The sequence below is a fragment of the Choloepus didactylus genome, chromosome 4, assembly GCF_015220235.1.
Source record: "Choloepus didactylus isolate mChoDid1 chromosome 4, mChoDid1.pri, whole genome shotgun sequence".
NCBI classification, from domain to species: domain Eukaryota; kingdom Metazoa; phylum Chordata; class Mammalia; order Pilosa; family Megalonychidae; genus Choloepus; species Choloepus didactylus.
Genome location: NC_051310.1, coordinates 53842536 through 53863610, shown reverse-complemented (window position 1 = coordinate 53863610; position 21075 = coordinate 53842536). Strand labels below are relative to the sequence as shown.

At 35.8% G+C, this 21075-nt stretch overlaps 1 protein-coding gene across 3 annotated transcripts in view; it reads left to right on the top strand.

The window, feature by feature from the left end:
* The window catches only part of ARID4A (AT-rich interaction domain 4A), an 87822-nt gene that overhangs the window by 57666 nt on the left and 9081 nt on the right, over positions 1–21075 (top strand). For 2 of the 3 annotated variants that reach the window (XM_037832625.1, XM_037832624.1), the window contains 8 exons: positions 1413–1663; positions 4093–4290; positions 7395–7479; positions 8295–8427; positions 9969–11102; positions 11311–11415; positions 14863–15069; positions 18958–19104. In XM_037832625.1, coding sequence (XP_037688553.1) covers positions 1413–1663; positions 4093–4290; positions 7395–7479; positions 8295–8427; positions 9969–11102; positions 11311–11415; positions 14863–15069; positions 18958–19104 — 2260 coding nt within the window. Of the gene's footprint in view, positions 1–1412; positions 1664–4092; positions 4291–7394; positions 7480–8294; positions 8428–9968; positions 11103–11310; positions 11416–12723; positions 12994–14862; positions 15070–18957; positions 19105–21075 lie in introns of those variants that run through there. The other variant, XR_005216316.1, reaches the window with a different exon arrangement.

Below are 21075 nucleotides of genomic sequence, written 5' to 3'. Positions count from 1 at the left end.
TTTGGCCTTTGAAGTATAAATAGCACATGGGAACTAGGGAAACATTTATTATACTGAGGTATTAATTATGAAGTATTCTGTGCTTCCTAGGCCACAGGCTCTCTTTTATTTTATTATTATTATTTTTTTACCCTTACTTTATTCCAAGTAGAGGGGAATTCTGCCACTTTGTAGAGGTTGATTTGAAGAAGAATTTAGGAGATAGGGAGAAGACACACCTGTTTCATGGTCCATTGAGTTTTTGGCAGGAGGCTGAATAGAACATACCAGAGATAAAAGTTACTGTTGGCCCAGTGAGCTCCCCAAATACTCATCCCAGAAAATCTGCCTACCTCTTGGCCATTGATGCAATTGAATCCCTTTACAATATTACGTAATAGCAAATAATGTAAGTTTTGTCTTAATAAACAGTAGAACCAGAAGTGACCACAGAGCTTTTAAAGAGTCCCCAACTTAGCTGCTTACCTTTTTTTTTTTTAATTCAGTTTTATTGAGATATGTTCACAAACCATATAGTCATCCACAGTGTACAGTCAGTTGTTCACAATACCATTATATAATGCATTTATTACCACAATCAATTTTTGAACATTTTCATTACCACACAAAACAAGAATAAGAATAAAAATAAAAATAAAAGTAAACAAGAACACCCAAAGCATCCCATACCCTCCTTCCCTCCCTATTATTCATTTACTTTTTGTCCTCATTTTTCTACTCATCTGTCCATGCACTGGGTAAAAGGAGTCTCGCCACAGGTTTTCACAGTCACACAGTGTAAGCTATAGTTGATTCTACAAGAATCAAGGCTATTGGGTTGCAGTTCAACAGTTTCAGGTTTTTCCTTCTAGCTATTCCAATACACTAAAACTAAAAAGGGATATCTATATAACACATAAGAATAACCTCCAGAATGACCTCTTGAATCTGTTTGAAATCTCTCACCCACTGGAACCTTACTTTGTTTCATTTCTCTTCCCCTTTTCGGTCCAAGAAGGCTTTCTCAATCCCACGATGCCAGGGCCAAGCTCATCCCTAGTGAGTTAACTTTTAAAAAATTATTATTAACAGCTTTTATCATTGACATTTAGATTATTCTTTTAAAATTTTTATTGTAGTCAAGTATTAAAGGTGAGATAAAACAATGTAGTAAACATTGGAGAATTTTTTTTTTTAATTTCTTTTGCAATGTATAGGCAAAGATCTTAGTAGACCTGGACATAATTTATATTAGTTATTCTCATACTTTAGAGAGGAAGAGAAAAGTACATATGCATTGATTGGTTGTCAAGGTCATATCATAAGCGAGAGAGAAGACTTGTCATTGCTGTGAAAGTTTAAAAAATTACCTTTTTCTGCTTCTTTTCTCTTTGTGATGATTGCTGTTTCAAAGCTTTTATTCCCTCTGCTAGGGACGAAGGAGAATTGCTCGAGATGCAAATTCTATTAAAAAGGAAATTGAAGAGGAGAAAACAGAAGACAAACTAAAAGATGACGATACAGAAAATAGGGATGTAGATGATGACTATGAAACTGCAGAGAAAAAAGAAAATGAGCTCCTCCTGGGGAGAAAAAATACACCAAAGCAAAAAGAGAAGAAGATTAAAAAGCAGGAGGATTCTGACAAAGACTCAGATGAAGAGGAAGAGAAAAGCCAAGAGAGGTATATTATCTTACGTTTGTTCTCCAGAGTCATCTGTCTGGGGTGCAGCAGCTTTGTTCCTGCTTAGAGGTTCAGGTTTGAGGGAATGTTTTCTTATTGGGACTTCCGTTCCTCTTGTCTAATGAAGGTGAGACACATTGTGAAGATGATGTGTATCGCCTTTCGGAATTGGAGAATATACTGGTCGCACCATTTTAATAGCACTTGTGCCCTAAACAGTGGCCTCAAAGAAGGCTGCGCCACCCAGTCAAAAGAAAGGTCCTGCAGTTGACAGCAGGGAAGGGAGCTGGAGAAAAATGGAGGAAGTGGACAAGAGGAAACAGCGACAGCAAAAAATCCATTTTAAAAAAGGTACAATGTGGGAAAGCTAACAAACACATGGGTGCACAGTACTAGCAGATGTTTCTGTGTGTTAGCTTTATCTAAGACATTTTTCTTTTTCAAGTTACTGTATTTGAGTAAGTGGCATGCACCCCTGATTCTAGTTTGCCCCACATCACACCAAGAAATTTCAGCTTTTTAGTGTCCATCTGTTTGCTGTTGAGTTAAAACTGTATTTTTTTACCCCATGTATTGTACGTGTATGGTCTGAATTGACTTAAAAATAACCAAAGATTAGGTAGTTTAGCTAGATCAGTGTAATGTCAGACCTTGTTATTTAGTTGGCCATTTCTGTAAATAAGTGTTGTCAAATGGACTTACTAATTTTTGAGATACTACTAAAAAAATGAATTTAAATCAGCAACAACGTAACACACTTACTTGTGATATAAACTATCCTCCATAATTACTTTTCACCTGTGTTATTATATGATGCTACATTTTCTAGATATTTGAGTTGTTAAAATTTGGGAAAAGTGGCTTGCTGCAACCAACTTGTGGTTGATACCAGTGTCAAAATTAATCATTGAGAAAGTAGTTGGAAAAATAGAATGATTAGTGGGTGGGAGAGATTATTTTGTGATTCAATACCAATAGGTACAAGAGCTATCACAATTACATTTGAACTAGGTTAGTGAATAAAGAAAGTTCTGTAGTAAAATATAATTAGGATTAGGTAGAGGCAATAATTGAAGAATAATGATGTGGGTATAGAATTTTAAATATTTGGACAATAAATGTAAGCAAAGGTGAACTACGTAAAACGTAGGGGCTAGTTATAGTTGAAGTGTTGTTACAAATAAGCATCAAAGTATGTATATAATGCATGTATATCTATAAATAACACAATTTATAAAGTTATATAATTGATATATAAAGAGAAAGAATGGCTTTAGAGAGAAAATTTCACAGATTTGAGTATGAAAATCTGTATTCTCTTTTGTTAATTAAGAAGTGAATATAAAGACAACAAACATAGTCTGTATTATTATTCTATATCAGGAATCATGGAAATGAGGAAACTTTTTAATCTATATATATTTCTGTTATAAATAGTTTTTCTTACAGTATTTTGAGATGACCACATGAGGTTATAATTGGGAGGTGCCCTTGGAGAGAAAACATACCCACTCCCAGTGGGTTGTCAAAGCTTCTTCGTGTTAGGTCCCATAGTGGTCACCAAAATAATTTGTACTTACTCTAGAACACAGTACCTCTTGTTAAGTTTTTGAAATTCTTGTGACACAAGAATGATCTGTTCTGCATCTTTGCAGGGTTAATATAGAATGTTTTATCATAAAAATATTTAAAAATATTGTTAGACCTCTCTGCATGAATCTTTTTATACTTGATTATCGAAACAAAGAAAAGCTGCTGAGAGATGAATAAAAACTCTAGTAACCAACACAAGATATGTAAAGCTTTGTAATCCGAGTGCTCTCCTACAGTTTCAGCAAGTGACTAATATTCAAATTCCTTTTGTTTTTTTTGTAGGGGGGATGGGGAAACCTATGAAATATAAACTAACTTAAAAGACATGGTTTAATAATGTAGATAGACCTTTTTGTTATTTTGCCCACCATAAAACTAGACTCTTACTAAGAATCATTCTGAATTGAGCAGAAAGTAATAATTAATTGGATTAAAGACAGTTTAGTGGCAGGATACAAAATATCTGTAGATCATTTTCACTTATACGGTGGCACTTGGGTATGAATCCTAATGACTTTTTCAGAGAATATTGTACTCATTTTATTTTATCAAAAGTAATTTGTGAGACTTCACCTCATCATTAACTGTGACTGTGATTGGGCTTTAAGAAGTATGAATTTTATTTTTGGTACAGTGCACCATTACATAATAAATAAATTCCTTAGTAAGTAGTCCATAAAAATCTTCTCCTTCTCCTCCTTCTTCTCCTCCTCCTCCACTGACACGCTATTGAGGTAATGCTTAGTTTGTGAATATTCTGCACGTTGGGTTATCATATATTATTTTGTTCTCCATTAAGTTATGAGTGGCATTATCAATGTTAAAACTTATTGCAGGGAAGAAACTGAAAGCAAATGTGATTCTGAAGGGGAGGAAGATGAGGAAGACATGGAACCCTGCTTAACAGGAACCAAAGTAAAAGTAAAATATGGACGAGGAAAAACGCAGAAAATTTATGAAGCCAGTATTAAAAGCACTGAAATTGATGATGGAGAAGTTTTATACTTGGTACATTACTATGGATGGAATGTCAGGTAAGCAAGAAAGTATGTTCTTACCATTGAAAATTTCTTCCAGTGGTGAGAAAAAGATCAAGTTAATGTTGTGAAGGACTAAAGCAGATAGCATACATTTGCAGTGCTCACCTTGATTCTGAATTTTACAAGTCCTCTACATTTTCACTCTTTTACTAGCTATGACAGTTCTTCCAGCTGTATTCCACCAGAAGCACACCTATAGTTGAACAAATTGAGTTTATTATTCATTTTCAGTATGAGAAAACATACACCATGGGGACCCCTGGTATGTCTCAGACAAAGCAGTGAATGTGTGGGGCACCACCTGAAGAGCAGCAGTAGCCCAGGATTCTGCAGAAACCTTCAGCAGAACACGGGCAGGAACTTGGGACCAGAGATTCCAACAGTTTTTTAAATTATTTTTGTTTTGTTTACCATAAATCAAAACTGTGTCAAGCATTTTAATAAATCTAAATAGGTTGATTCATACAAAAAGAGTGTTAGGACTTAGATTTGAGCTTCTGTTAGGTGATTTGGGGGAAGTGAGGCTTTGGATGCTATCAGGAAACAGGTACTTCTATGATTGGTTATTTTAATAAATTTTATCTAGGAAGAGGGAAGCCTACATCAAGGCTAGCATTGTAATAGGTAGAGAAACAGCATTCACTCATATTAGTCAGGAAAGGAGAGTGTTTGGTCATTTTTGGGGCTTGGACAATGTTCCGCTTCTCTATGTTTAGACGTGATTAGGGAGTGTTCTTGCTTTTTGTCTTGATGCATCATGGTCATGGAGTGGCCTGGTCTGATGTTGATGTTCTGTGAAATTGTTCAATAGGAGAACATCACGGCCAAGCTGAGAGAGCCAGATCAGGTTGTAGCAACACCGAGGCCCAGCTGGTAGTACCAGGCCAGCTCCTGGATGTCAGGGGCTACTTCTCTCTCTCTCCCTCAGAAAGTCTTTTGTGTTAAATATCTCTGTATTTATTTGGAGCCAGACTGCTCCAAGGTTTCCTTCCATGCTACAGCTGTGCTGTTATGCTTCAATTTCCTCCTTATCTCTAAATTGAGGAAAATAAAGTACCTACTTAGAGATGTTGTGAGAAATAGTGACACCCGTATTAACATGTCAAGTGCATAGAAACAACATCTGGCACTTAGTAAAGTGCTCAGTAAATGTTAACTGTTTTCTTTAGTGAGGGAGAATTTGGTTTCTTTTCTCTTTCATCATTTTAAAGGCTGTGAATTTACTGAACTTAAAATCATTTTTCTCTTTATATTATGTTGTTGAATTAGTGGCAGCACATGAGCCTTCCCTTTGTCTCAGATTTTATTCAGCCCACAGCCATCCACTCTTATTTGCCATCTTTGTGTGTGCCTGCATTCTGCTTTCTAGGATTTCTCCTCCCTAACATCATTGTTATCTTTTTCATGTTTTGCTCTATGACTCTGCTCAACAGTCAATTTATTATATGCTCTGGTTCTTCCTAACTAGTTACCTTCCTAACTAGTTCCCCAACTGGTTACTCACATGATTTTTCATTGTCTTCCTGTCCCCCTAAAAGCAAATATAATTCTGACCTGCTCAATGAGACAGTACCATTATAGTTTCTAGAAAATCTAGTCTGATTTCTAAAACGAGAGCATTTGCAAGTGTAAAGGGAGTTCTGGTCTCTAGTTGAGATTGAATTATCTGTGTGAGGTAGTGCATTGACCAGGACAGTGTAGCCTGGACCAGGCATGGTTCAGATCAGGCTTGTGCTTCTCCATCACTCACTGTGGAATTCTGGAATTGAGTAGAGTTATTTCTTCTGTTTAGCTCTGGCCAGATACAAAACTTTTATTGTATTCATCAGCTTATACTTGATCTTACTGTATATCTGTCTTTCACATCAGACTGTGAGTTGCTTCAGGTCAAGGGTTTTGTCTTCTTTATTTTTCTCAACATATTTCTTGATGCAGTGCCTATTGTATTAGTAGGCCCTCAGTGCAAAATAATTAATTTCCAAATGAATTAATATTTCTGAATCAGGTAAGCAAGAGACTCAGATGCTTAAAAGCTTGATAAAATGCTCATAGATGGTTCTGTTTTAGCAGTTTGGGATATTGGGTTAATCCAGGAGGAGACAATTTTCAAACCATAGTACAGGGAGTCATGGTGCAGTGCTAACTGAAACCCCCACATATTAGAACTCTGTCCTCACTTTGCACGGTTCAGTTGGTAACCAAGATACAAAACAAGGGCAAGGTTTCCATATGCACGAGTTTCTGTTAACACAGTGCCATCAAAAGTGAGGACCACCTGTAGTTTTTTTACTTATTCGGATTTTTATTTTTGATTGAGCTCTATAAGCTATATATTTACATAATGTTAGAAATGTTTTTTAGTTCTCTGGCTAATTTTTAGTTTTTTATTTGCTCTGACTAATAACTTGGACTTACTATATTGAAATTCAAAATTGAGGTCAACTTTTTGGGAAAAGGTACAGGGAAAGTGAGGAGTTCAAGTTTGTATCTCAAGCCAAACAGAATAAACTTAAAGGAAATGAAGTATCTCTGAAAACTCTAAACCTCTAAAATCTCAGAGGTGACATAGTTCAGAATAAAATTTGATTAGAAATATTAGAGGCTAGAGAAAGTTCTAGGGAGGAAAAGAGAGTTGAAGAGGACTTGATAAAATAATCTGGGTGATTAGAACTGACAGTACTGCAAATTTGAATTTATCTGACTTAGCTTTGCATTATTTTGAACAATAGAATGAATCCCAGTTAAGAGTCAGCTTATTTCCATAAGCTCAGATCTGTAGGAGTTGGGGGTGGGGGTGAGGGTGGGGGTTGGAAGCAACTCACATAGTCTTGAATCTGTTAAAACAGTATTTTTGCTCAGCTTCTCCTCTAAGCCTGTTTACACTAAGGAATTCTCTACCTTTGCCCTCTTGGCAATAGGTATACCAAGCACTTAATGCAGTGGCTGGCACACATTACTAGCAAACCAGTCCCTGTGCCTTTCACATGTCTGCCAATACTAGAAACACACTCTTTAGTCCATCGCACTGTTGTTTTTATTTGGTAAATATATTTCAACAGAATACTATTGTGAAATCTTTACATATTCTTTATTTTAAGGTATGATGAGTGGGTGAAAGCTGATAGGATAATCTGGCCTTTGGACAAAGGTGGACCAAAGAAAAAACAGAAGAAAAAAGCTAAAGTATGTTCATAGATTCATATCCTTTATTTGATAGGTATAGGAATTATTCAAATGGTATTGTATGTTTTTATAAACCTTGTTTTCTCATTGTAATAATCATCTTGACTCTTTTAAGATAATTGTGATTTTCTGTGTTGTAACCCAGAAGAAGCTAAAGAGCTAAAATTTCAAACCATATTACCAGATTCTCAGAAAAGATGAAAAACAGTGAATCCTAGGTCAGGGGTTTCAAGCTCAAATGCCTATAAAGGCTATATAGGAAAAAGGTAAAATAAGACTGATAGTGACAAACTAGAGGACATGGATTTTTCATCTAGAGAGGGTGGAACCAACCAGCTCCATTGTGGGAATACAGACCCAGGGCTGCCAGATCTTAGGATTTTTTGAGATGTCTGGATTTTTAAAATGTGAATTCTGATTTTTAAATGTTCTAGAAACTAATACTGAAATTTGAAGCTATATGTCTGCTGGTGTATTGTACCCTCACCCACACTCTCAATTTTCAGCCTGTGCCATATAGACTAGCCTAGTGTTTTGTCTCTCCAGATATCTTTCTTTTCCATAGGATAGTAAGGAACATGGGGGAGTGCTGAGTAGTTATACAGCTTTCTAATATACAATATAATTGCAGAATTACAAATTGTAATATAAATATAAAATATGTTAGAAAAATGTTTTTACTTTTTCTATAAGCTCAGATTAGAAGTTGACATATAAAATATCTAACCTTTTGAGTTTTAGTTTACCTTGGCGAAAAGATAGGTTCATTTTTGTAAGCACTGGCCCCCCTCATACATTTTGTTGTTCTTGCCCAGAATAAAGAAGATGATGAAAAGAGGGATGAGGAGAGACAGAAGTCAAAACGTGGACGACCTCCTTTAAAATCTGCCCTTTCACCGAACATGCCATATGGTTTGTCTAAGACACCAAACAGCGAAGGAAAATCAGGTACCAGAAGTGCTCCCACCAATATGCCAAACAGCTCACCTCTGTCAAATAAAATAGAAAGTGCTCAATTTTGAGGCTCACTGATTTTTTAAAAAAATCAATAATACAAATAAATAATAAAACTCCAATTGTGTGGGAGATTCATAGTAAATCATCTAGGTTTTTAATCCCATGTGATTGAAACTACAAAGTTTGATTTGAAGATAATGTTTATTTTACCAAATCATTTTTATTTAAAATTTAGTGATGTTTTTCTTTAATTTAGAAGTACCTTTTCTTGTAAACATCTTAGGAATATTCTGTTTTAATAGAGGTGAGTTGACAAGGCATATACCCTAGTTTGTGCTGTACTATCTGTCCTTCTAAGTGTGTACCAGTGTCTCATAGAAATACACTGCTGTTCACCCAGGATCTTTCCACAAAGCTGAGACCATTTTCAAAGACATCACAAACTAATACTTGGCCTGTTTTGTGGGGTGTAGGTGAATATATTTTATTCTGCTTTTACTTCTTTTCCACCTTTGTATGTTTTTCCATGTAATTTAAGAAATATGATTCTCATACAAAAATTTCCCTCCCTTCAAGAAAAAAAACTATTCTGAACTACAGGATTGCCATTATCCTGTATAGCGCTTGTGTGCAAATGAAAAAAAAAGGTATCCTTTCTGCTCTTTATTGCCATCTGCTGGAAGGTTTTCGTAGTACACAAATGCAAGAAGTCCATAAAGTGAAGGGTTCCCGCCTGTATATACAACCTACAAAACTGTAATAGTAGCCCTTCTAAACTATCAGATAAAAGGGAGTGTGTTTTTTTAATGCAGAACAAATTAAATTTATATTCTGTTTATGATAAAGCCACAAAATAAAACTTTGTCTATGAAACTTTTCACTTAAATTCATTTGTTTGCCTTTTTGAACTTCTTTAGGATATGAGTACCATGTGGGCACAATTTTTATATTTTAGAGCTTCTATACAATCTTAGAACCATACTTTATTATTTAAAATAGTTCCTGTCTTACAGGGAATAATTTCCAAGAAGGTATCTTGCCTATATGTTCTTGTCTATTAATCAAAAGAATATTTAAAGTTTTGAGAATTCAAAATGCCTATCTCTTTCTTATTTTAAGTGAAATGTGATATCCTTTCTTAGGCCATAAAAGTGGTCATCGTATTTATTGATCAGTACCTACTAGATCTCAGGTCAAATCACTTAACATATTAACTCTGTTATCTTGGTACTAGTTCTTTGATTTTTCTAAGAGCTGTTGTAGCCTAAATAGGATACTAACGAAAATTACAAAATAGCTCTTTATACAGAATCAAGACAGTTGTATTTGCTCTGTAATGTATTTTCACATGGAGTTTAATTTGAATCCCTTCCTCCCAGATTTTTGGCAAAAATGTATGATTTATTTTATATCAGAAATTCCTACAGAGAATAATTAAGGGTTTTGTTTTTGGGATAGGATTTTTTTGTTATGTAATTACATTTGTAACTAGAATAGAGATCTTTGTAATACAACAATATTTCCTCTTACAGACTCTTGTTCATCTGATAGTGAAACAGAAGACCCTTTAGAAAAGAATTTGATGAATGAAGAACTTTCTCCTGATATAAAAGAAGAATTAGAAAAAAATGAAAATTTAAATGATGATAAACTAGATGAAGAAAATCCAAAGATTGCACATCTATTAAAAGAAAATGATAGGACTCAATTGCAGCCTTTAGAAACCCTGAAGTTAGAAGTTGGAGAGAATGAACAAATTGTACAAATTTTTGGAAACAAAGTTGAACAAGTAGAAGAAGTTAAGAAAGAAGCAGAAAAATCTCCTAAAGGAAAAGGAAGAAGAAACAAAACAAAAGATCTTTCTTTAGAAATTATAAAGATTTCATCATTTAGCCAGGATGAAGCAGGAAGTGAACCTCATGTAGAAACTCAGAGTCTTGAATTTCCTTCATTAGGTAGGAAAGACTTTTCTTCTACCACTGCAGATGAAACTGACCAATGTGCAAAAGAAAAAAAGTTGAAACGGAAAATACTAGGGCAGTCATCACCAGAGAAGAAAACAAGAATTGAGAATGGAATGGACATGACAAATAATGTATCTCAAGAAAGGACCAGTGATTGTATTGGATCTGAGGGAAAGAAAAATTTAAATTTTGAACAGCACTTCGAAACAGAAAATGAGGGAATGCCATCATTAATAGCAGAGTCAAACCAATGCATTCAAGAATTGACTAGTGAAAAATTTGATAGTCCAGCTGAAGAAACTGTAAATACTCCACTGAAAGAAGAAGAGGATACAATGCCTCTGATTGGGCCTGAAACTTTGGTTTGTCATGAGGTAGATTTGGACGATTTAGATGAAAAGGATAAGACCAGTTTTGATGATGTAGTGGTAGAAAGCTCTGAGTCTAATTCTCTTGTTTCAATCCCACCTGCCCTACCTCCTGTAGTACTTCATAACATTTCAGTATCTTCACCACTTACTCTCAGTCAAGATGAATCTCGAAGTATAAAAAGTGAGAGTGACATAACGATTGAAGTTGATAGTATTGCTGAAGAGTCTCAAGAAGGTCTCTGTGAGAGGGAATCAGCAAATGGTTTTGAAGCCAGCATTGCTTCGAGTGCATGTAGTATAATTGTACAAGAAAGAGAGACCAGAGAAAAGGGTAAGGACTTTCTAGGAAAAAAATTAGCCTTTCTATTGAAACCAAAAATTAATTAGTTATGAGTTTTAGGAGCTATTGATCTGGAAAGTGCTTTTCCTGATTCTTTTCTTTCTTTTTTTAATGTACATATAGAAAGTAAATGTAGACAGGTGAATAAATGGGCTTGCCTTATTTATTTTCTCAAGTTTTCGCCGCCTTCTTATTTCAGGTCAGAAAAGGCCAAGTGATGGAAATGGTGGATTGTTGGCAAAAAAGCAAAAGCGTACCCCAAAGCGAACGAGTACTGTAGCCAAAAATGAAAAGAATGGAACAGGTTGGTGCTTTTGAACACTAGCTTTAATGCAGTGTTAGTATTTTCAGCAGTTTGTTGGCTGGATAACTTTTGTCAGTTTTGAAATAAATTTGGTTTATTTTGGCCTGATAGTAGCTATTTTGCCATTAAAAGTATATATTTGGGAATCTTGAATATAAGAAAAATAATATTTGCTGTGGGTTAAAAGCACATAAAGTTTACATTTCTGAATGAAAAATTTTTCTTTAAGTTTGAAAGGCTGGTTTCTAAACAGTATCATGGTGATGATACACCATTATAAAACGGAGGAAATAAAGACAATTCTTACTGAAACAGAAAAGGAAATTATTAAATCTAGCTGAATAGAATAGATTACATAGTAAACTTCTATACAGTAAGGAATAAATTAAGTAGTAAAATACAGTAGAAATAAATATGATTAATTTTAACAAATTAAAGTTTTACCTCCAAAATATGCAGAGAACTTCTAAGGCTGAAAGGGAAATCCTAAGTTACCATGAACATGTATTACCAAGAAAGGAGCATATAATTTATATAAAAGACATTTCAAAGGAGCCACATTTTAAGTTTTCAGTGGCACATGTGACTAGTGGCTAGACAATGCAGAGCTAGAGAATGGGAGATTAGAAGGGTAGCAGGAATTACAAAGGGGGAAAATAATTTTACAGTGGATAAACCTGGCAGACAGTACCTTAGTCGAATGATTAACGTGAACTTCATCAGTAATGGGAAGAATGAAATCATGTACCATCTGACAGAATGCAACAAGAACATAGCGTCACTTCTGTGATGCTCCTGTAAAAGAATGTGTAACTTGAATCTAATCATGAGGAACCATCAGATAAATCCAAACTGAGGGATATTCTATAAAGTAATTGGGCTGTAAAGGAAGGACAGAAGAACTGTTCCAGACTGAAGGAGACTTAAGAGATATGAAAATTAAATGCAGTACATGATTCTTACCTGAAATTTTTTGCTTGCTTTATAAAGGACATTGTATCAAGTGGAGAAATTTGAGTGGGATCTGAGGATTAGGTGGTAGTAATTTATCTGCTAATTTCCTGATTTTGATGGTTGTATTACATGGGTTGATAAGTGTGGTGGTTTTAAAAACATATTCACAAATTCTTTGATACTCCTCCCTTCAAAGGGTGAAGCCTACGTTCTCTCCTCTTGAGTGTATGCTGGACTTAGTGACTTACTTCTAACATAAAAAGTGGAGTGATGATGTATGACTTCTTAGATTAGGTCTTAAAGGCACTGAAAATTCCTCATTACTCTCTTTTGAATTACTTGTTCTGGGGGAAGTTAGCTGCCATGTTGTGAGGACATTCAAGCAGTCTATGGAAAGGCCTGCATGGTGAGAACTGAGGGCAATCCTGCCAACAGCCAGTGAGGAATTGTGGTGTCCCACAAACAGTCATGCAAGTGAGCCATCTTGGAAGCACGTTTTCCAGCCCCTGTCAAGTCTTCAGAGACCACAACCTCAGCGAAAGGCTTAACTGCAACCTCACCAAGAGTTCCTGAGCTAGGCCACACAGCCAAGTTGCTCCCAGATTCCTGACCCTCAGAAACTGTGTGAGATAGTTAACATTTGTATTTTTAAATTGCTGAGTGCTGGGCTAATTTGTAATACAGCAGTAGATAGTTAACACAAGGAGAATGTCCTTGTTTGTAAGAATTATACTCTAAAGTAGTCAAGGGTGACAGGGCATCATGCCAACTTACCCTCAAATGGTTCAGAAAAAAAAAAAAGGTTTTGCATTGTTCTTCCAACTTTTTTCTAAGCTTGAGATTATTTCAAAATAAGTTAAAAAGATTGAAAAACAGAGAAAGGAAAAAAGAGAGAGAAAGAGAGGGATAGAAAAGTAGCAGGAGTCAGATTGTAAAATGCTGGACCAGGTAGTATGATTTTATAATATTTAAACAGGGGAAGGAAATGATCAGTTTTACTTTTTGGAAAGAGTCTTTGCTTTAAGTAAGGCCATGAAAAAAGGGACAAATTAAAGAGATTTGGGAAATAAAATCACTAGGACTTTATTTTTATTAGTTAGATATGAGAAGTTGGTTAACTGAAATATAGAATATAGGAATAGCAGCAGTTGTTGGAAGAATAATTTGGGGAATGTTGAGTTTTGGGTTCCCAGCAGAAATAGGAGTCTGGAGTTTTGAGGAAGTCTGTTTTTAAAAGACAGTTGCTGCAGGTTGGTAAGAAGATGAGATTGCCTTGCAACAGTTGAAAAGTGAGAAGAAAAAGGACCAAAAATACAGTAATGTGAGATATCCCTTTATATGTGCCAGGAAGAATAGAGTAGAAACTGACTAGAGATAAATTAAAATAGTAAACATTATTTAATTTGAATAAGAAAGAAGTTCCAAATGCTATAAGATATTCAAGTACGATTAAAATACAGTTGTCAAATTAGACCAGTAATAAGTGTTTGAGAGTCTAAAGCTTCTATACATTAAATACTTCCATATATAGAAGTCAGGGTAGCAAGGGATTTCTCTGTTAAGAAATTTGACCCTAAAAAGGAGAAAGATGTGCCAAGTAAAGACTTTCCTCTCCTTTCCTCCCTCTTTCTCTCTGAGTGTGTAAAAGACCTAAGCATGTTGGTAGTTTCTGGGAAAAGAATAAATTGAAGATAAAAGAACATCAATAATTAACAGTGGGATATTCCAGAGGAGGTGAGAGTAGGTTTCAAGAGCATAGGTGAAGAGATTAATATGCTTAAAACAGAATCTCCTCTGAGACCAAAATAAATAAATAAAAGGCAATTAGGACAGGTACAGGTAGGGAGGGGCTGGGATGTTGAGTATGTAACCCTCAACTTTGCCTTTGTGATTGAAGGCAAAGTTGGCTTTTGAGAGTGAACAGGATGGGACATAGGGTGTGGGGCTTGAAAACAAGGACATAAAATTGAAAGAGAATTCTGATTTTGTATTAATTGAAACCCCACAGTATCTCTTAGTATTAATTTGGTGACAAGGGGGAGCAGAATTGCAAATAAATAGCTCCTTGAATTTTATTATATGTGAAAAGTTGGATGTGTTTACATCAGAATCTTTTCCTAGCTTTTTCACATATATGGTTTATGGGTTGTTTTTATGTTTTAAGCTATAAATGAGAATTCTATACATATTATTGTATAATTTTGTTTTTCATTTAACTATGTATTGGGTATTTTGCCAGTTCTTATGAACTCTAGTTCACTCCTTTTACCAACTTTAGCAAAATATTCAGTAGTATATAATTTTTTTTTTTTCCTACCATTTCCCTATTGGTGGGCATTTAGTTGTCTCCTAATTTGTTTACTGTTATAAACTTTGCACATTTGTGCACTTATACTTCTTGGTGTCCTACAGAAATAATTGCTGGATATGTTGCATTTTGGTATTTGAGATTTTAATCATTTATAATTTCTGAGTCAACTCTTTTTATTATAGGACAAAGCAGTGATAGTGAAGATCTTCCTGTCCTAGACAATTCAAGTAAATGTACTCCAATAAAGCATCTTAGTGTATCTAAGCCACAGAAGCTTGCACGATCTCCTGCAAGAATATCCCCCCACATCAAAGATGGAGAAAAAGATAAACACCGAGAAAAACACCCAAATTCATCCCCTAGGACGTATAAGTGGAGCTTTCAACTCAGTAAGAAATTTCTAGAAAACTTGAATGTATATTTGTAAAGAGGAATATATCTTAAAATATCAACTTGGATTAATGTTAATAAGTAGGAAATAATGACTAACAAACTCATGTATTTAGATATCCCAAATATTTTCTTATTAATAATTGGCACTTACCTTAAATACAAATCTGCATCTTTTTAACTTTTTAATTTGAAATAATTTCAAACTTACAGGACAGTTGCAAAAATAATATAAACACCATACAGAGGACTCCAACATACCCCAACCCCTCTAGATACCCAGATCCACAAATTTAAACATTTTTATCGCCTTTACCCTTTCTCCCCTTCCTTGCTTTCCTCCTCTTCCTCCTCTTCCTTCCTTCCTTTTTTCTGAACATTTGAGAAAAGGTTACATGTATCATAATCCTTGAACACAGAATACCTCCGTGTACCTTTCCTATGCACAAGGGTATTCACTTATGTAATCACCTCCAGTACAATTATCAACTTCCAGAGACTTAACGTTGTTATAAAACTTACATTCTGTTTCCCAATTTTTTCTCTCCCAATGTCCCTTTGAGCTTTTTCTTCTCCATTCTTAAATCCCATCCAGTATCATGCATTGCATATAATTGTCATATCTCTTTCTTTTTTATTTTAATAGTGGAAATATATAAACAAAATTAAAATTCCCATTCCAACCCCTCCCAAGCATACCCTTCAGTGCGATTAATCACATTCATACCATCCATTACTAGAACTTTCCCTTTTGCCCCAGACAGAAACCCTATACTCATTTTGCATTAATTCTGCATTGCCCTTGCCTTCCACTCCTGGTAACCTGTACTCTACTTTCTGTCTCTATGAGTTTGCATATTCTCTGATATTTTCTTTGTGGTTACCATGGGGCTTAAGCTTAATATCCTAAATCTGTAACAATTTCATTTGCTTTGATACCAACTTGAATTCAACAGCATACCTAATCTTCATTCCTATACTCTTTCAAACCCCACCTTTATGTAGTTCTTGTCACAAATGACATATTTATATATTATGAGTCCCAAACCATTGATTTATCATCAAATTTTATGTCTTTGCCTTTTAGATCCTGTAGGAACTAAAAAGGGAAGTTATAAATTAAAAATATAATAGTACTGGTATTTATATTTACCCATGTCATTATCTTTATTGGAGATCTTTATTTCTTTATGTGACTTCAGTCAATTTTCTAGTGTCCTTGCTTTCAACCAACAGAACTTCCTTTAGCATTTCTTGTAGGGCTGTTCTAATGGTGACAAAGTCCCTCAGCTTTTGTTTATCTGGGAATGTCTTAATCCTGCCCTCATTTTTAAATGGCGTTTTTGCTGGTTATGGAATTCTTGGTTGGCAAGTTTTTACGTTCACCACTTTAAATATGTTATTACAGTTCCCTCTTGCCTCTGTGGTTTCCAGTGAGAAATTGGTGCTTAATCTTATTGAGGTTCACTTGTACGTGACACACCGCCTTTCTCGTGCAGCTTTCAGAATTCTCTTTTTTATCGTTTGCATTCAACAGTTTGATTATAACATTGCGCCTTGTGGGTCTATTTGGATTTATCCTATTTGGAGTCTGCTGAGCATCTAGGATGTGTATATTCATGTCTTTTGTTAAGTTTAGCAAGTTGTCAGCCATGATTTCTTTGAACATTCTTGAATATTCTTGCTGCCCCTTTCTTCTCCTTCTGGGACTCCCACAGTGCACTTGAAGGTGCCCCACAGGTTTCTTAGGCTCTGTTCACTTTATTCTTTACTCTTTCTGCTCTTCAGACTGGATGATTTCAGTTGTCTTACTTCCAATTCCTTGATTCTTCTGCCTGCTTCAATCTGCTATTGAACCCCTTGTTCTAGTTTGCTAGTGCTGCCAGGATACAAAACACCAGAAATGGATCGGCTTTTATAAAAGGGGGTTTATTTGGTTACACAGTTACAGTCTGAAGGCCATAAAGTGTCCAAGGTAACACATCAGCAATCGGGTACCTTCACTGGAGGATGGCCAATGGTGTCCGGAAAACCTGTGTTAGCTGAGAAGGCACGTGGCTGGCGTCTGCTCTGTAGTTCTGGTTTCTAAATGGCTTTCTCCCAGGACGTTCCTTTCTAGGCTGCAGCGCCTCCTCAGAAATGTCACTTTCAGCTGCACTGATTCCTTCTGTTTGTGAGCTCATTTATATGGCTCCAGTGATTTAATTTAAACCCACCGTGAATGGGCGGGCCAACACCTCCATGGAAATTATCCAGAGTCATCACCCACAGTTGGGTGGGGCGCATCTCCACAGAAACACTCAAAGAGTTACAATCTGATCAACATAGATGCATCTGCCCACACAAGATTACATCAAAGATAATGGCGTTTTGGGGGACATAATACATTCAAACCAGCAAACCCCTCTAAGGAATTTTTAATTTCTATTTCTGTGGTCTTTGGCTCTGTTTGGTTCCTTTTCATAATTTCCATCTCTCACTGATATTCTTTTTGCATTCATCTCTCGTTTTCCTTATTTGATTTGGTTTTTTGTCCATGTTTTCCTTTACCTCTTTGAGCATATTTAGGACCATTTTTAAAAAGTCTTTATCTGATGTGACCTAGGTCTGGTCATCCTTATTGATGATTTCTAATGCTTTAATCTTCTCCTTTGCCTGGGCCATTGCTTCCAGTTTCTTTGTATGTTTTGTAATCTTTTCTTGAACCTGCATATTTTGATATTTTAGTGAGTTATTACTGAAATTTAGACTCTGAGGCATCTGTTCCTTTAGCTTGTGTGTCAAGCTAGTGTGTTTTTGACAGATCTTTCTTTGAATGACAGGAGCCAACCCACCCCCCCCCAAAAAGGAGGGCAAAAAGAAAACATCTTTCCCTGTTTTCAGGGCTTATCTATGCAATGAATTTAGAGAAGCGCTCCTGTCCCCTTTCAGCATGTGCCTTATCTTGGGCCTGGGTAGTCCTTGGCACTGTACTGTATGACCTACAGCCAGCAATCACTTGCCTCAGACAGCCACTAATAGGAGAGTTTTGTGAGCTACTTTCTATATACATAAGGCCACTTCAGGGAGGGTAAGTCCCTCGGGCCACCACCAGACAAATTGGGCCAGATATACACATGCTCTCAGCATGTGCACATGGGTTCCTCTGCCCTCTCTGGAACCTGGACCAGAGATCTGCATTGGGAAAGCGGGCTGCCTCTGTGCCAGCCAAAGGGGTGTGGCAGAGGCCAGCCAGGGTGCCGTGAGATCCTACTGCTTTTAAGTAGCCTTTTTCTTGATAACGGTGCTCTTCCTGTTACTGCAGTCCTTTAACTGGTTTCTGGAGCCTTGAGAAAGATGTTTCTGCCAGTTGTTGCTGGTTGTTCGAAGCTTCTGTGGGAGATGGAGCCCTGAAGCTTCTCACGCTGCCATCTTGATTAAGGTGGGGCCTTCAAGACTAAATCTGTGTCTTTTGATAACACTAACTTCATCATTGTTGATGAAGGAAGACCCCCAGTTAAGAAGTAAGATGTGACTTAGAAAAATCAATGAAACTGAAGCATCCTTTCTAGTACTGGCAATTAGAAATAACTAATATATAAAGAAAGATCATTATAAAGAAACTGGATAAATACCACAATTATAGATCCAGTTGCTTCGTGTTTATGTTTTCTTGAGTTTTTTCTGATCACTTAAGTAACATGTTCTGTATAGAAAATATTGGGTATGTAAAGAACTCTTATTCATAAATTTAAGACTTCCTGTGTGTTGAACCTTCTTTAGCTTAATAAAGCAGATTCTAATCAACTAAGGCTGTTGTTGATTTATGAGTTGGGCTTTTGATAGAACTGACATGTTTTTTTCTCATAGAATTTTTTAAAAATCCAGATTAATTTTTTCCCTTTTAGATGAATTAGATAATATGAACAGTACAGAAAGAATCTCTTTTCTCCAAGAAAAACTACAGGAAATCAGAAAATATTACATGTCTTTGAAGTCTGAAGTTGCAACAATAGACAGGAGGAGAAAACGATTAAAAAAGAAAGACAGAGAAGGTAATTGTATTATAATTTCTCCCCTTGTTTGTCAAATCTATATTCTATAATTTTAGAAAATTTAGGGTTTGTCACTCTGAATATAGTACATTTATTTATTTATTTATTTTATCTTCATTTTATTGAGATATATTCACATACCACGCAGTCATACAAAACAAATCGTATTTTCGATTGTTTACAGTACCATTACATAGTTGTACATTCATCACCCAAATCAATCCCTGACACCTTCATTAGCACACACACAAAAATAACAAGAATAATAATTAGAGTGAAAAAGAGCAATTGAAGTAAAAAAGAACACTGGGTACCTTTGTCTGTTTGTTTCCTTCCCCTATTTTTCTACTCATCCATCCATAAACTAGACAAGGTGGAGTGTGGTCCTTATGGCTTTCCCAATCCCATTGTCACCCCTCATAAGCTACATTTTTATACAACTGTCTTCGAGATTCATGGGTTCTGGGTTGTAGTTTGATAGTTTCAGGTATCCACCACCAGCTACCCCAATTCTTTAGAACCTAAAAAGGGTTGTCTAAAGTGTGCATAAGAGTGCCCACCAGAGTGACCTCTTGGCTCCTTTTGGAATCTCTCTGCCACTGAAGCTTATTTCATTTCCTTTCACATCCCCCTTTTGGTCAAGAAGATGTTCTCCGTCCCACGATGCCAGGTCTACTGAATATAGTACATTTAAACATTTGTTAATTGTTGTTTTTAAATTCTTAGGTTTTGTTCTGTTGGTATTGTTGATGTGAGTGGGTCAACAGTTGAATTAAGCAGAATGAGATCCTTGAAAAGAAATGTAAACTTTTTTACGAAATATTTGATTTTACTAAATGTAGTATGTTCTTAAGAAGAGCTTACTGTCTCTGAGATTCATTGTTTGCCCAGCAAACACTTACTGGTTTCCTATTATCAGGCACTCTGTTTGTTGTTTTGTGATTCACCATAATGGATAAGGCATAGACTTATCCCCAAGGCAGTTATCTTGTTGGTTTCATAAGTGATTTAATGAATAACTACCATATAAGATAGTTCAGCTCAACACATTAACATGTACCTACCATATGCTAGGTCCTCTGCCAAGTGGCAGAAATTTAGAGATGAGTAAGATATAGACCTTACTCTCAGTGGTCTTAATGTATAGTGGGACAATGTGTGAAGAGGGCCCTAAGAGTGAAATTAACAAGTAAAGGAGTTCAGTGGGAAGAGAGATTAATTTGGGTTAATCAAAGAGTGAATGAGAGAGTAGTGTCTGACATAGACTTTAAAAATGTATAGGATTGACATTTAGTTAAATACGGACATGTTCATAACTACTGTATCCCAAACTCCACTAAAATAACAATAAAGGTAATTAAAAGGCCTGTACTCATAAAGACAAGAGAATGGGGCAGCAGACTATAAATAGCATATAAGAAATGCCAACAGCATTTGTTTCTGGGAGCTGAGAAGCAGAGGGAATGTCCCAGCAGATGAGAGAATACTAAAACCTAAGTTGCCGTGGGACAAAACCAGAAGCAAGTCAATTAATATGATCCCAGAAAGGCTCAGGAATTAAAGGCACACTTAACCTTTTTAGTCAGGTTGAAAAATGGAGGTTCCTTGAAAATGGAAACAGCAATTGTATCCTCTACTCCTATCTTAGGTTATCCTGTTCCCAACTCCTGCCGATAATAGGAGGTTATATTACCAGAGGGTGGGGTGAATCAGTAGGCTTGTAGACTGTTATGGATGAAGATAAGGGTTGAATGCTAAACCAAAAATAATGAGATTGAATGAAAGTTTGTACACTGAATCTATCCCTTTTCAACCCAAGATCTTGATCCTCTTGTACCTTGAAAGCTGGCAGCCAGGCTTATATTCATTTCTGGAAGAGTTTGGGGGATTCTACTCTGGAGAAACTCATCAACCAAGAGAAATGACCTTTACGTAGATATTGACCAGTCACCGCATATGCATTGCCCAAAT